The sequence below is a fragment of the Bos indicus genome, chromosome 10 (genome assembly GCF_029378745.1).
Source record: "Bos indicus isolate NIAB-ARS_2022 breed Sahiwal x Tharparkar chromosome 10, NIAB-ARS_B.indTharparkar_mat_pri_1.0, whole genome shotgun sequence".
Lineage (NCBI taxonomy): Eukaryota > Metazoa > Chordata > Mammalia > Artiodactyla > Bovidae > Bos > Bos indicus.
Genome location: NC_091769.1, coordinates 25217419 through 25234399, shown reverse-complemented (window position 1 = coordinate 25234399; position 16981 = coordinate 25217419). Strand labels below are relative to the sequence as shown.

The 16981-nt window shown below is 40.8% G+C and overlaps 1 gene segment (V, D, J or C); it reads left to right on the top strand.

Annotated features, from left to right (window-relative positions):
• The first annotated feature begins 6304 nt into the window (after positions 1 to 6304).
• LOC109564229 (T cell receptor alpha variable 8-4-like) lies at positions 6305 to 11897 on the top strand. The segment is given in 3 exon segments: positions 6305 to 6620; positions 6730 to 6886; positions 11144 to 11897. Coding segments are annotated over 3 exon segments (282 nt in total).
• Positions 11898 to 16981: the final 5084 nt, after the last annotated feature.

Below are 16981 nucleotides of genomic sequence, written 5' to 3'. Positions count from 1 at the left end.
CATCACTGACTCGATGGCCGTGAGTCTGGGTGAACTCCGGGAGTTGGTGATGGACAGGGAGGCCTGGCGTGCTGTGATTCATGGGGTCGCAAAGAGTCGGACACGACTGACCGACTGATCTGATCTGATCTGATATGTATAGCAGAATTGCTTTGATGTACACCTGAAACGAACACAACATTGTTAACCAGCTTTTCTCTAATGTAAAATGAAAAGTTAAAAAACAGTAGTTTTGTTGAGATTAAGTAACATTTCACACAGTTCACTCTTTCAAATGAACAACTAAGTGTGCTCTAGTATATTCACAACATGGCACAATCACTACCTCTATCTAGATTTGAAACCTTGTCATCACCCCAAAAGGAAACCACACACCCATGAAACAGTCACTCCCCATGCTCCCCATGCTCCCCATGCACATGTCCCTGGAAGCCACCAACCTGCTTTCTGACCATGGATTTACTTATTTTATGTATTTCATGCAAATGGAATCATACAATCCATGGCAATTTTGCATTGTTTATTTTACTTAGCATAATACTTTGGAAGTTCATTCAACTCAGGACCAATTGTTAGTGTTAGTTAGTGAAAGTCTCTTAGTCATGTCCAACTCTTTGTGATCCCATGGACTATACAGTCCATGGAATTCTCCAGGCCAGAATACTGGAGTGGGTAGCCTTTCAATTCTCCAGGGGATCTTTCCAACCCGGGGATCAAACCCAGGTCTCCTGCATTGCAGGGGGATTCTTTACCAGCTGAGCCACAAGGGAAGCCCAAGAATACTGGGTAGCCAATTCCTTCTCCAGTGGATCTTTCCTACCCAGGAATCGAACTGGGGTCTCCTGCATTGCAGGTGGATTCTTTACCAACTGAGTGATGAAGTGCTGGGAGCCAGCACGCGAGTTCCCACCCATGACAAGGTCATGCGGGAGAGCCCTGATGGGCAAGGCGAGTCAGGGCTCAAGGGCGCCCCCCCCCCCCTGGATCTGCCTGAGCGTCTACCTTCAAATCAGAATCTGTCTGTTTTTACTATTTTACGACTTTCACCAACTCTTCTGACATTAAGGGGGGGCTATCCCCGATCACCTTTCTCTGAAGAAAATCAACTTAAAACTCTAGTTAATAAGTCTCCTAGGCATAATAGGAGTATTTCAATTCAAACCCCCCTGATGACTTTCTAGCTTGCCTGACAGGTTTGTTCAGATTCACAGCCTCCCAACCACGAGAGGCACGGGAAGCTTAAGATATTCTAACAATGCAGAGCTTCTCAGATAGTTAAAATTCTTAGAATAGGACTAGTAGAGATTTCTTTGTTGAGCTAATGCTTGCTGCCAAGTTTCCATATCCCTTACCTACTGTGTCCCTGGGAGTGTATTGATTAATATAGTTGGTGTATAGAAATGGAAGTAGTAGCTTTAATGTTTGTAACCTTGGACCCTTGAGTTAATTCTTTTCTTGTTATAGTCCACCACACTTTTGCCCTATAGGAATGCAACTTTATCTAATGCTTTCGGAGGGTGGCGCCTGACTTTAGAATAATCACCTTTAGAGAAAAACAAGTTTTCTGAAGAAAGGGTCATAAAATGTTAACAGGCCTCCTGGCCAGAAGATGATGTAAGTCACCTAAAGCTTTTGCATATGGTAAGTTTGCAGAAAGAAAGCCTGGCTTCGATAAGGATGAAGGACTGCTGACCTTGCATGACTCTACCCCTCCCCGCCCCATTATCCTCTATGCACAACTTAAGGTATAAAAACTACTTTGGAAAATAAAGTGTGGGCCTTGCTCACAGAAGCTTGGTCTCCCCATGTTGTTCTTTCTCTTTGCTTTTCCTTTTCAGGCTGATCCCCTGGAGCGCAGGGGCCCTCTGTGTTCACTTTCCTGCCTGGGCTTCTAAGACCCACTTGAGAAGGTGCCTAAGGTGGGGCACCTTCAGCTATTCGAGAGGGCGCCTGCAGCCTATGTGAACAGAGCAAGTCCCGTGCTGGGGCTTTATTGGCTTTCTGCGTAAACTAAGGAATATCAGCCTCTTTTCTCTCCTCTATTTTCTTAACTGCAAAATTCTTTCCTTATCTCTTTCTCCTTTTATCTATTGTTTATCTTTTAATTGCCAATGCCGTCCTCCCGAGGGAATCCCTGGACCCAACCGGGGCTGGACCCCGGTAATGAAGGAAGCCCAGGACCAACTGGAGAAAGACAAATGTTCATCCTTAACCAATCACATAGGATGCCATACTGCTAATTAGCCGGCTGACATTGTCCCTGTTCTTCACACCCTCCTCCACCCGTCTGTTTTGCTAGAAGTTTGTCAGTTTTACTGATTCTCTTAAAGAACCAACTCTTTGTTTCATTGATTTTCTCTATTGTTTATCTCTTTTAAATTTCATTGATTTCTCCTTTTATCTTTATTATTTTCTTATGCTTGTTTTGGATTAATTTATATTTTCCTTGTATAGGTTCTTCAAGTAGAAGCTTAGATAATCTATCTGAAATTTATTCTTTTTTAACATTTGCATGTACTGCTAAAATTTCACTCTCCATACTTCTTTGCTCTGTCTCCCCAATTTTGGTGTGTGTATTTTAATTTTTACTCAATTCATGAGAAATTCAATGATTTCCCTTGAGACAGTCTCTATGACCTATAGATTATTAAGAATTGTGTTGTTTGGTTGCCAAATGTTTGGGAATTTTCCTGTATCTTTCTGTTATTTATTTATACTATTATTTCATTGTGGTTGGAGAACATACTCTTTCTATTTCTGCTTTTTACATTAGATTTGTTGAGTTTTTTTAGGTCCCAAGATTTGGACTTCAGTTCAGTTCAGTTCAGTTCAGTTCAGTCGCCCAGTCGTGTCCGACTTTTTGCGACCCCATGAATCGCAGCATGCCAGGCCTCCCTGTCCATCACCAACTCCTGGAGTTCACTCAGACTCACATCCATCGAGTCAGTGATGCCATCCAGCCATTTCATCCTCTGTCGTCCCCTTCTCCTCCTGCCCCCAATCCCTCCCAGCATCAGTCTTTTCCAATGAGTCAACTCTTCACATGAGGTGGCCAAAGTACCTGGTATATATTCCATGGACACTTGAAAAGAAGTATATTCTGCTCTGGTTGGGTGGAGTGTTGTATAGCTGACTATTAAATCCTACTGGTTAATAGTGTTATTGAGTTCTTCTATACATCTGCTGATTTTCTGGCAAGTTATTCTATCAGTTGTTGAGAGAGGAATATTGAAGTATTTAACTATGTTTCTAGATTTGTCTCTTCTTTTTAGTTCTAATTTTTGTTCCACTTATTTTTCAGCTCTGTTAATTGGTACATATACATTTAGGATTGCTATGTCTTCTTGGTAAATTATCCTCTTCATCAGTAGATAATATTTCTCTGTCTCTGGTAATTTTCTTTGTTCAGCAGCCTGTCTAATTTATCTGATACTAATATAGCCATTATACTTCCTTCTTTTTTTTTTGGCTTTGTCCACCTCACAAAGCCTCCAAAAAATGTGAGCAGCACAGCCTATATTTCTTCTGAGGCTTTGATTAATGTTTGCATAATACGTCTTTTTCCATCCTTTTACTTTCAAGTTGAGTATGTTTTATTTGAAATGAATTTCTTTCAGACAGTTATAGTTGGGTCATGATTCTTAATCCACTTTTTGTCTGAACTATTTTGTCACTGGTGTGTTCAGATCAACTTCTGTGTCTTAGTTTTTGTGTGTAGATCACTTGCTTTTAATGTCTTGATATTTTAGGTCTTAACCTTCCATTTGATTTTTTGTTTGTGCTTTTTTTGGTCCCCTATGTTTTTCCTTCTAACCTCCTGTGAGTTATTCAACATTTTCTAGGATTATACTTCAATTTATCTGCAGTGTTGTGTGTGTGTGTGTGTGTGTGTGTGTGTTAGTTGTTCAGTTGTGTCTGACTCTTTGTGACCTCATGGACTGTAGCTTACCATGGAATTCTCTAAGCAAGAATATTGGAGTGGGTAGCCATTCTCTTCTCCAGAGCATCTTGTCTGCCCAGGGACTGAACCCAGGTCTCCCACATTGTAGGAAGATTCTTTTATGGTCTGTCACAAGGGAAGCTCCTATAACATTTAGCTGTGTCTTGTTGTATAGCTGTTTTTATATGGTTGCTTCAGTTATTGAATTTACATAACACAGTCTATTGTTAATATTATTTTACCTATTTGAATGAAATGTATAAATATTGCCTCCCGTTACACCTATTTATTCTCCCCTATATGTGAACCGGGAACTTCCTGATGTTCAAGCTGGTTTTAGAAAAGGCAGAGGAACCAGAGATCAAATTGCCAACATCCGCTGGATCATGGAAAAAGCAAGAGAGTTCCAGAAAAACATCTATTTCTGCTTTATTGACTATGCCAAAGCCTTTGACTGTGTGGATCACAATAAACTGTGGAAAATTCTGAAAGAGATGGGAATACCAGACCACCTGACCTGCCTCTTAAGAAGTCTGTATGCAGGTCAGGAGGCAACAGTTAGAACTGGACATGGAATAACAGACTGGTTCCAAATAGGAAAAGGAGTACCTCAAGGCTATATATTGTCACCCTTCTTATTTAAGTTGTGCTCAGAGTATATCATGAGAAATGCTGGACTGGAAGAAGCACAAGCTGGAATCAAGATTCCCGGGAGAAATATCAATAACCTCAGATATGCAGATGACACCACCCTTATGGCAGAAAGTGAAGAGGGACTCAAAAACCTCTTGATGAAAGTGAAAGTGGAGAGTGAAAAGGTTGGCTTAAAGCTCAACATTCAGAAAACGAAGATCATGGCATCCGGTCCCACCACTTCATGGGAAATAGATGGGGAAACAGTGGAAACAGTGTTAGACTTTATTTTTCTGGGCTCCAAAATCACTGCAGATGGTGATTGCAGCCATGAAATTAAAAGACGCTTACTCCTTGGAAGGAAAGTTATGACCAACCTAGATAGCGTATTCAAAAGCAGAGACATTATTTTGCCAACAAACGTTCGTCTAGTCAAGGCTATGGTTTTTCCAGTGGTCATGTATGGATGTGAGAGTTGGACTGTGAAGAAGGCTGAGTGCCGAAGAATTGGTGCTTTTGAAGTGTGGTGTTGGAGAAAACACTTGAGAGTCCCTTGGACTGCAAGGAGATCCAACCAGTCCATTCTGAAGGAGATCAACCCTCGGATTTCTTTGGAAGGAATGATGCTAAAGCTGAAACTCCAGTACTTTGGCCACCTCATGCGAAGAGTTGACTCATTGGAAAAGCCTCTGATGCTGGGAGGGATTGTGGGCAGGAGGACAAGGGAACGACAGAGGATGAGATGGCTGGATGGCATCACTGACTCGATGGCCGTGAGTCTGGGTGAACTCCGGGAGTTGGTGATGGACAGGGAGGCCTGGCGTTCTGCGATTCATGGGGTCGCAAAGAGTCAGACACGACTGAGCAACTGATCTGATCTGATTGTAAAATAATTTTCTTTATTATTTCCTCCATGTATGTTTATAGCCTCATTAGACAGTGTTATAATTTATACCAGATATATAATTATATTATTATATATATAATATGCTGTATTTTCACCAAATATAATTGAGGAAATTCAAGAGGAAAAGTCTATTGTATTTATCCATAAATTTGCTTATTGTATTCTTTATTCTTTCTTGTTGCTTCAAGACTCCTTCTTTTATAATTTTATTTCTGTTTATAGAGCTTCCTTTAGACATTATTAGGATAGGTGTTCTGGTGACCACTTTTCTTAATTTTCCTTCATCTGAGAATGTCTCAATTTCACCTTTATTAGTGAAGGCTTCTGGATTAATGGTATTTCCTTCTGACTCATAGTTAAATCTGGAAACTAAAAAAATTGTAACATTGTGATTTTATGTTTCATTCTAAAAATTATTTTGTATCCAACACTTAAAAGTTGAAGTATAGCTGATTGACAATGTTATGCTAATTTCTTCTGTAGAGCAAAGTGACTCAGTTATACATATATAGATTTTCTTTTTTATTTTCTTTTCCATTATGGTTTACCCCTGGATATTGAAAATAGTTCCCTGTGCTATCCAGTAACACAGGGAATTTTAAAATCACAATTCTGTGTTTTTTAAAAAAGCAAATTTAATACAGTTCAAGGCTGACAACATATAAATCCTCTTCTGTACATAATCATAATGCTTTGGAATTCAACCACAGAAGGGAAATAAAAAGGTGGGGCGTGTTAATGAGAACAGTGAACTTCTCCGTAGTTCTCAATTTGGCCTCTGGAGGGCACTGCTGCTTAAATTGGAAATTGCTTTTCTGTAAAAGATCATAAGAACCTCACAAAACCCTTATGGTTTAAAGAGATATTCTGATCATTTTTTACACAGTGAGATGTAAAGCATCTCAGACACCAAAGGTAGGCATTTTGTTAAGACAACTTCTCTTCCTAACAACCTCCCTACAACCTCCATCAGAAGAAATATAAATCCTTTGTCATTCTTATTCAGAGAAACCTGGGTTCAAGTCAGCCAGTCTTCAGACTTATTTGTGGGGAACCTGTTAGAAAGGAGCTCACTGCCTCTTCACTGCTCTACTATGACCTTGGTGTTCACCTTGATGCTTGAGATGCTCCTGTTTCTGAGTGAGTACTACTCCATTTTACTCCTTTGTCCACACGTGGAATATTGCTCCGTGTTGAATAGAGACTTTTTGTTTTAGCTGAGTTCACTGATTCAGCATTGGTGTTTCAGCAGGAGCTGGAGCCCAGTCAGTGACCCAGCCTGATGACCACATCACTGTCTCTGAAGGAGCCCGTCTGGAGCTGAAGTGCAACCACTCATCTTCTGTTTCACTGTCTCTCTTCTGGTACGTGCAGTACCCCAACCAAGGACTCCAGCTTCTCCTGAAGTACGTGTCTGGAGACAATCTTGTTTCAGGCATCAAAGGTTTTGAGGCTGAATTTAGGAACAGTGAGATGTCCTTCCACCTGAGGAAAATACCAGCTCATTGGAAAGACTCGGCCAAGTACTTCTGTGCTCTGAGTGACACAGTGCCTGGGACTGCAGGAGGAGCTGAACACAAACCTCCTGGGACACTGTAGCTCAGTCTTTGTTATATTTAGGAAGTTGGCATGCTCTGTGAAGGCAAACAGTACAGACAATACAGAATCCTGGATGTGTTTGGTTCCCATGGGCATCTTAGATTTTTCTTTTCTTCATTTTTTCTTTTTTTTTTTTCTATTCTTTTTTCTTTATCATTTTACAAAGGAAGGACTTCTATTTTCTGAAGTTTGGAATTTTTGTCCTCCAGAATCAGAATTCCAAGGAAAATGAAGCCATATAATTTTCAACAAGCTGGAGAAAGTTACTTACTCTGGTGTCATTTGGAATAGTGATGGGCTGAGTTATAATAGTTTGAGGTTGGCCATGTGAGTTGATATAACACAAGTCAGAAAATTTGCTTTACAATATTGATCTCATCTCTCAAGCAAACAAAAAACCCAGGACAATGGCTTATTTCTAACTGCATTATCTTCAGACTATTTTTCTAGTATCCTTAGAGGCTTCTTTCCTTAAAGGACTTCAACTCTTTGACTAAGCATTTGGGACTGGTGCAGCTAATTACTGCTGGCACTAAAGAATGTATATCAGTGACCTTTCCAAAAACAGTACGTGTGAAACAATAAAAGGCTTCCTTTATTTATCAGTCCCCAATAATACGCTTCCCAGGTGGTGTAATGTCTGCCTGCCAATGCAGGAGACACAAGGGCATCCTCCCTAATGAGGAGGAAGATGAAGAGTGCAGTGAAGAGGTGGTTAAAACATCTTTATGGGGCAGTTCTTCTGGGTCTGTGTTTATCTTTGGCCAGATATCTCTCTCCTTTTCCCACATCAGACCTGTTTTAGGACACTCTGGAAAGATGCATAGGCATCTTTTGCGTCTTGTGCTGGATGCCAGCACAGAGCTTTGTGGGATGCTTGGCATTATCTGTTATGAGGTGGTGCCACCTCCTTTTTGAGCACCATGGAGTATTTCTGTGCCTGTGCAGTTTTCCTTGACCTCTTGACCTCAGAAGTCGTCACTTTTTTACTCTAGCAGAGCTCAGCTCTTGCTGTTAATTGTCTTAGTTCAGTTCAGTTCAGTCACTAAGTCGTGTCTGACTCTTTGTGACCCCATGAACCACAGCACACCAGGCCTCCTTGTCCATCACCAACTCCCGGAGTTTACTCAAACTCATGTCCATCGAGTCGGTGATGCCATCCAGCCATTTCATCCTCTGTCGTCCCCTTCTCCTCCTGCTCCCAATCAGTCCCAGCATCAGAGTCTTTTCCAATGAGTCAACTCTTTGCATGAGGTGGCCAAAGTACTGGAGTTTCAGCTTTAGCATCATTCCTTCCAAAGAACACCCCAACTGATCTCCTTTCAGTCCAAGGGACTCTCAAGAGTCTTCTCCAACACCGCAGTTTAAAAGCATCAATTCTTTGGTGCTTAGCTTTTCTCACAGTCCAACTCTCACATCCATACATGACTACTGGAAAAACCATAGCCTTGACTAGACAGACCTTTGTTGGCAAAGTAATGTCTCTGCTTTTGAATATGCTATCTAGGTTGGTCATAACTTTCCTTCCAAGGAGTAAGCATATTTTAATTTCATGGCTGCAATCACCATCTGCTGTGATTTTGGAGCCCCCCAAAATAAAGTCCAAGGTAAGAGAAACCCAAGTAAGATGGTAGGTGTTGCGAGAGGGTATCAGAGGGCAGACGCACTGAAACCATAATCACAGAAAACTAGTCAATCTAATCACATGGAGAACAGCCTTGTCTAACTCAATGAAATTAAGCCATGCTGTGTGGGGCCACCCAAGACAGGCGGGTCATGCTGGAGAGGTCTGACAGGGTGTGGTCCACTGGAGAAGGGAATGGCAAACCACTTCAGTATTGCCTTGAGAACCCCATGAACAGTATGAAAAAGCAAAATGATAGGATACTGAAAGAGGAACTCCCCAGGTCGGTAGGTGCCCAATATGCTGCTGGAGATCAGTGGAGAAATAACTCCAGAAAGAATGAAGGGATGGAGCCAAAGCAAAAACAATACCCAGTTGTGGATGTGACTGGTGATAGGAGCAAGGTCTGATGCTGTAAAGAGCAATATTGCATAGGAACCTGGAATGTTGTGTCCATGAATCAAGGCAAATTGGAAGTGGCCAAACAGGAGATGGCAAGGGTGAATGTGGACATTCTAGGAATCAGCGAACTAAAATGGACTGGAATGGGTGAATTTAACTCAGATGACCATTATATCTACTACTGTGGGCAGGAATGCCTTAGAAGAAATGGAGTAGCCATCATGGTCAACAAAAGAGTCCAAAATGCAGTACTTGGATGCAATCTCAAAAACTACAGAATGATATCTGTTCATTTCCAAGGCAAACTATTCAATATCACAGTAATTCAAGTCTATTCCCCAACTAGTAATGCTGAAGAAGCTGAAGTGGACCGGTTCTATGAAGACCTACAAGACTTTTAGAACTAACACCCAACTGTCTTCGTTACTGAGTCTAATTAGCATGACAGGTTAATGAATCTGAGAGATGAGGTGTTGGGGCAAGGACTTTATTTGGAAAGCTGGCTGACCAAGAAGAGGGCAGACTAATGTCTCAAAATAATCATCTTGTCTGGGTCTGAATGCCAGGTTCTTTTACAGAACAGGGAAGGGGAAGGTGAGGAAACAAAAAGGCAAAATTAATCTTGCAAACATCTCCTAGAATGGCAAGCCTCAGGCAGGGGATGTATTAATTTCTTCTTTCCTACCATCCACAGGTGGACAGGCCATGAACAAAAGCACTTTAGCAGTCAGGCAGAGGGGTTGATTCTCTGAGGCAGCCCATTATGTATGATTATAATAACAAAAGCAATGAAAAGCAAGTCAAAGGAACAGTTCCAACAGGTAGAATTGGTTCTTCCCTCAGTGCTTGGAGTGTGTAGGAAAAACAAAGCTTGAAGCTTACTCTGCTTGACACATACCAGCTGTCTAGCCCAGGGGCCCATCTACCTCCTGCCTCCGAAACTCATCCCGAGTTTTTGAGTGCTCAGTCGCTTAGTCGGGTCTTACTCTTTGCCATCCTGTGGACTGTAGCCCACCAGGCTCCCCGGCCATGGGATTTTCCAAGCAAGAATACTGGAGCTGGTTGCCATTTCCCAGGGGATCTTCCAGACTCAGGGATTGAACCCCCATCTGTTTCATCCCCTGCATTGGCAAGTATATTCTTTACCGCTCCATCCCCTGGAAAACTCTTTCAAATGGGGGTTAGTACTAACAGAGAATAATTTTGTGTGAAGGAAAGCTAAATCATTATCGGCATATAAGAAGCATGCTTTTTGATGAATATTCCTTTCAGTTAATAGCTCTGCCTTATTCCTGATTCAAGCTCTAGCCATTTATGACCATAATGCAAAATATCTATATTTGTATTGATTGTTATTATCTTTATCTATGTCATTATCTTTATCCATAGCTCTCAGGAAAGTCCCTGGATCAAACAGGGACTCATAAACAAAAGATTAGATGGAAAATTTTGAAGTATAGATATCAGCTTTTTCTGACTTTTTTCCACTTTTATTGCCTAAGGTTTATTTATTAATATATATCAGGAGAAAATATGAACGTCCATTTCACAAGTTCAAAATTATGTATAAAACATTGAATGTCACCTTTTCCCTCCACTCTCACCCCTCTTTAATCTGTTTTTAGTTCAGTTGAGACCAAAGGGTGGGGCTTCCTGTCACAGAGTGGCAGCTGAGCACGGTTTGTTGGCTGAGCTGATTGGCTGCAGGAGGTGAAACATCCAGACAAGTCATGACACTCACCACCCTGGGTTTGCTATGTATTTTGTGAATATTTTCCAGCAACAAGGCAAAGAGTCATGAAAAGGCTAGTAGACACTGTACTGGGGCTTTTGTTTGCCCAGGTTTGCTGTGAGTTGGGGCTGCCCCACAGGGGAATCTGAAGGAATGAGCAGCTTCTCTTTTGTTGAAGGAGGGAGAGGAGCTGACAAGTCCTGCAGACTGTCTATCCTTATCATTTATGGGGTTGGGGGTGTACTTTCCGGGTTTTGCAGGAGCTCTGTGACCCTCACCTGTGACTGTTTCTCTCCTTCTCATCAGGTGTGAGAGGGATGGATGTGGCGCAGAGTCCCCCAGCCCTGAGTCTCCAGGAGGGAGCCAGCTCTACTCTGCGGTGTAACTTCTCCACCTTCGCAGACAGTATGCAGTGGTATCTTCAGAACCCCGGGGGCCGCCTCATCCACCTGTTTTACGTTCCTTCAGGGACAAAGCGAGATGGAAGATTAAATGCCACGACAGTCCCTACAGAACGCCACAGCTCACTGCACATTTCCTCTTCGCAGACCACAGACTCAGGCACTTACTTCTGTGCTGTGCAGCACAGTGCTCCCCAGGCACCTGCAGCCTCTACACAGCCTCTACCGTCCGCGGGGTTCAGACCTCCTCCAGCCACAGTCACACGGTGAGGCCACCACAGGGCATTTGCAGTGCTTAACGTTACTCACCTACATCAGTACAGTTTAAACCACAGATACTTTTTGGCCCTACAGATTACGGACTTTAGTCTTTATCTTCCCTTCTCAATCTGTGTCTCCTTCTGCACTAGAAACTTCTAACTGGGAACCATCAGTGTAGTTGATAAGAGGATAGAATTAAAATAAATATTTAACCACATCTTCCCAGGTGGTTCAGTGATAAAGAATCTGCTTACTGATGCAGGAGACGCAGGAGACATGGGTTTGATTCCTGGGTGGGGAAGATCCTCTGGAGGAGGAAATGGTAAACCATTCCAGTATTCTTGGGAAATACTGGGAAATCTCATGGACAGAAGAGCCTGGCAGGCTAACCATCCATGGGGTCTCAAAGAGTTGAACATGACTGAGTGACAGAGCATGCTTGCTGAACTCAAAAATGTTAAAAAGTGAAAGGAATTAAATGAAATCACTCCAATAAAGATATTATCCAGCTTAGTTGCCTTCTCCAGAATGTTCACATCTGTCTCACCATGAAGTATTCCAACAGACAACTGCAAATATTTACATGCCATCCTACTACTGTGGAAAGCAAAGAAAAAATGTTTGCTCAATGTTTAACATGAACTTGATAAGTTAAAACAAATGAATTCTCTTATAATTCTGGGTTGAAGAAGTATGAAATCAATTTTACTGGTTACAGTCATGATCTTGGCTGGTTGGTTCCTTCAGAGTCGGACCCGACTGAAGTGACTTAGCAGCAGCAGTAGCAGAGGCTTTAAGGAAGAATCCATTTCCTTGCATTTTTCTAGCTTCTGGAGGTCACTTGGATTCCTTGGGTCATAGCCCTTCCTTGAATCACTGCAACCTCTTACTTCTACCACCTCAGCTCCTTTCTCTTCTGGAGTCAAAAACTCTTCTGCTTCTAAGGTGTAGGAAATTAGTAAATAAACAGAAACTCATTTAAATAGAGTTGGGAGACAGGGGGAGCTCTCATACTCTGTGAAGATAACAGGATTAAAGGGCTGAAGAAATATACCACCTCTTTTCCAGGCAAACACTGGGCCAGTGAAAAACCATGGACTCTGTTCACTCTGTGTGTGTGTGTGTGTGCGCGCGCGCGCGCAGGGGCTTCTCTTGTTGTGGAGTACTGTCTCTAGAGTGCATGGGCTCAGTAGTTGCAGCACATGGGCTCTCTAGTTATGGCACATGGGCTTAGTTGCCTAGTGGCCTGTGGGATCTTAGGTCCCTACCAGGATTGAACCGCGTCCCCTGCATTGGAAGGCAGATTCTTAAGCCCTGGACCACCAGGGACATCCCAAAGTAAACAGATGTAAACGTCTGTTTACAGTAGCCCTCCCAACTTCCCTTTCTTTTCTCTTGTCCTGTGGGGACTAGCATGAGGCTTGCCATGGTTGCAGACCCCAAATTGCAATCCTTTGCTGATCCCAAATAAACTCATCTTTCTAGAGAAATATCTGATAGTCTTTTTTTTTTTTTTCATGTCAGCAAAGGATGCATGGTTATGTATAGGACCTACCCAGATAATCCAGAATAATTCATATCAAGATCCTTCAACTAATCCCACACTCAAAGTCTACTTTGCCACATTTTAATCTAAAACTTTTAAAATTGAAACGTAGTTGACTTACAATACTATATTAGTTTCAGATGTACAGCATAGTCATTTGACATTTTTGATAAATTACATACCATACAAAATTACTTTAAAATATTGATCATATTTCCTTTGGCATACATTACAAACTTGCAATTTGTTTATTTTATAACAGAGTGTGTGCCTCTTGATTCCTCTCACCTGGTTCACGCCTACACTCCTCTCCCATCAGTGACCACTAGTTTTTTCATTATGTCTGTGAGTCTGTTTCTGTTTTGTTATATTTGTTTGTTTTGTTTTTCAGATTCCACATATATGTATTAAAACATACAGTTTATTTGTCTCACTCTGACTTATTTCAATAAGTATAATACCCTCTGGGTCTATCCATGTTGTTCCAAATGGCAAGATTTTACTTTTTTATGGTAATATTTCACTATTTATATCTATATTGATCTATCTATCATCTAGATCTTCTTTATCCATTCATCTATGATACGAATGAACACTGAGATGTCTTCAAGATCTTGACTATTGTATATAATGTTTCTGTGAGCATTGGGGCGCCTGTATATTTTTAAACTAGCTCTTCTGTTCTCTTTGGATAAATACCCAGGAGTGGAAGTTCTGGATCATGTAGTAGTTCTAGTTTTAATTTTTAAAAAAAAGTTGTCAGTCAGTTTGCTGTTATCTTTCCCACCACAGCCACCAAAACCAGATAGGATCCCAATGGCTATCTCGCCCTTCCCCCCAGAGGTGCTGCCTCCTTTCTGAGCACCTGAGGAAAGATAAGACTCCAGGTCGCAGGCATCATTCCATTTTAATCTGGGGAGGGCAGAGCGGGAGAATTTCCATACTGCTTTCCACAGAGGCTGCACCAATTTATATTACTACCAGCAGTGCACAAAGATTCCCTGTTCTCCACATCCTCACCAACCCTTGTTATTTCTTGCCTTTTTGATGACAGCCCTCATGTTCTTGCCTGGAGAATCCCAGGGACGGGGAAGCCTGGTGGGCTGCCTTCCATGGGGTCGCACAGAATCAGACACGACTGAAGCGACTTAGCAGCAGTAGCAGCAGCAGCTAGTAAGGTGATTTGCTCATTTGTTGTTCTGATTTGCACTTTACTGATGACTAAAGACATTGAGCATCTTTTCATGTACCTGTTGGCCATCCGTATACCTTTTTTGGTAAAATGCCTATACAGGTCCTCTGCCTAATTTAAAATAAGATTATGTATTTGATATTAAATGTACAAGTTCTTTATATATTTTGGATATTAAATCCTTGGTGACATGTTGTTTGCAAATATCTTTTCCCTTTCAGATTTCCTTTTCTTTGTGTTAATGGTTTTCTTCTCTGTGCAAGAGTTTTTTTTTTTTTTTTTTTCTCTAATTTTATTTTATTTTTAAACTTTACATAATTGTATTAGTTTTGCCAAATATCAAAATGAATCCGCCACAGGTATACATGTGTTTCCCATCCAGAACCCTCCTCCCTCCTCCCTCCCCATACCATCCCTCTGGGCTGTCCCAGTGCAGAGTTTAGTTTGATTAGAAAAAATATTATAAAGATGAATGTCACAAAGCATACTGTTTATATTTTCTTTTAGGAGTTTTATGATTTCAGCTCTTACATATTAGTCTTTAAAACATTTTGAGTTATTTTAATTCATGTTGTGAGAAAAATTTTTAGTTTCATTCTTTTACATGTAGCTGTTCAGTTTGCTCAAAACTTACTTATTGAAGAATCTGTCTTTGTCTCCACTGTATATTCTTGCCTCTTTTATCATAGATTGATTGATCATAGGTACATGGGTTTATTTTGATTCTATTTTGTCCCATTTATCTATGTCTGTTTTTGTGCCAGTACCATACAATTTTGGATTACTATGACTGTGTAGCATATTTTCATATCAGAGAGTGTAGATTTTCAACTTTGCTCTTTTTTCTCAAAATTGCTTTGGCTGTTGAGGTCTTCTATGGTTCCATACAAATTTTAGGATTATTTTTTTCTAGTTCTATGAAAAATGCCATGGGTAATTTGATGAGGATTGCATTGAATCTGTAGATTGTTTTGGGTGTATGGATATTTTAGCAATATTAACTCTTTCAGTCCATGAACACGAGATATCTTTCTGTTTATTTGTATTGTCTTAAATCATTTTTATCAATTCTTACAGTTCTCAAAGTACAGATCTTTCAATTCCTTTGTTGCAATTATTGCTAATTATTTTATTCTCTTAGAGTCAATTGTAAATTGGAGGTTTTCTTAAATTCTTTTTCTTATAATTCATTATTAGTATATAGAAATGCAAAAGATTTCTATATATTAATTTCATACTCTGCAACTTTACTGAGCTTTACTTTCATTTATTTATCCTAGTAGCTTTTTGATGGTACCTTACAATTTTCTATTGGAGAAGTCAGTGGCACCCGACTCCAGTACTTTTGCCTAGAAAATCCCGTGGACGGAGGAGCCTGGTGGGCTGCAGTCCATGGAGTCGCTAGAGTTGGACACGACTGAGTGACTTCACTTTTCACTTTCGTGCATTGGAGAAGGAAATGGCAACCCACTCCAGTGTTCTTGCCTGGAGAATCCCAGGGATGGAGAAGCCTGGTGGGCTGCCGTCGATGGGGTCGCACAGAGTAGGACACGACTGAAGCGACTTAGCAGCAGCAGCAGCAGGCTTCTTGTCACTTCCATTGCACTGGGTTTTCTTTCCATTTAGCTTCCACTGAATGAGCTTTTGCCAAGCTGTGCTTCTGCCGTGCTTAGCCTCTGCCTCTCAAGGGCCAATCTGAGATTGTTTCACCCAGGTTAAATCCAAGAAATGGCACCAGATATGTCGGGAGATTGTGTAATTTCCTCAGTTCTGTCTCGCTGCAGCAAAAATTCGAACTGGTGGACCCGTGTTACAGCCCTGTTACAGCTCAGCTTTATTTGGCAAGCAAAGGAAAAATACATCCTTGAGGCATGAGGGCGGGCTGATCCAAAAGGGGCAAACAGCTCAATTTTGGCTCCTCTTTTTATTTTTTCTCCTCCCCCTGAGCCTGCCCTATGTAAATTGGGCTAGCCAAGAGTACTGTTTGTTTCACCTGAGGTTCTCAGTCTGGTCCTCAAACCTTCCTTTGTTCTATTTTTGTGGTTTTTTCCCCCCCTTTCTTTGTCTTTTAGCCACTGCTAATTGGGACCCTTTTTTTCCTATTCTAACAGAAGGAGTATAAATATACAGTCAAGTTTCATCAAGTCTAATAATGTCTTTGGGATTGAAACTGACCCAGAAATCATGGAATTATTTATTTTAATGGCAAGTGAATGAAAGTCACTCAGTCGTGTTCAGTCCATAAACACGAGATATCTTTCTATTTATTTGTATTGTCTTAAATCATTTTTATCAATTCTTACAGTTCTCAAAGTACAGGTCTTTCAATTCCTTTGTTGAAATTATTGCTAATTATTTTATTCTCTTAGATTCAATTGTAAATTGGAGGTTTTCTTAAATTCTTTTTCTTATTATTCATTATTAGTATATAGAAATGCAAAAGATTTCTATATATTAATTTCATACTCTGCAGCTTTACTGAGCTTTACTTTCATTTATTTATCCTAATAGCTTTTTGATGGTACCTTACAATTTTCTATACACAACATCATGTCATTTGCAAATAGTGGCAGTTTCTTTCTTCAAATTTGGATGCCTTTTCTTTCTTTTTCATATCTGATTGCTATGGCTAGGACTTCCAGTACTATGTTAAATAGAAGTGGTGAGATTTGCAGACTTTTCTTGTTTAAGTTCTTAGAGAAAAAGCTTTCATTTTTTAAAACAATTGATTGTGATGTTAGCTG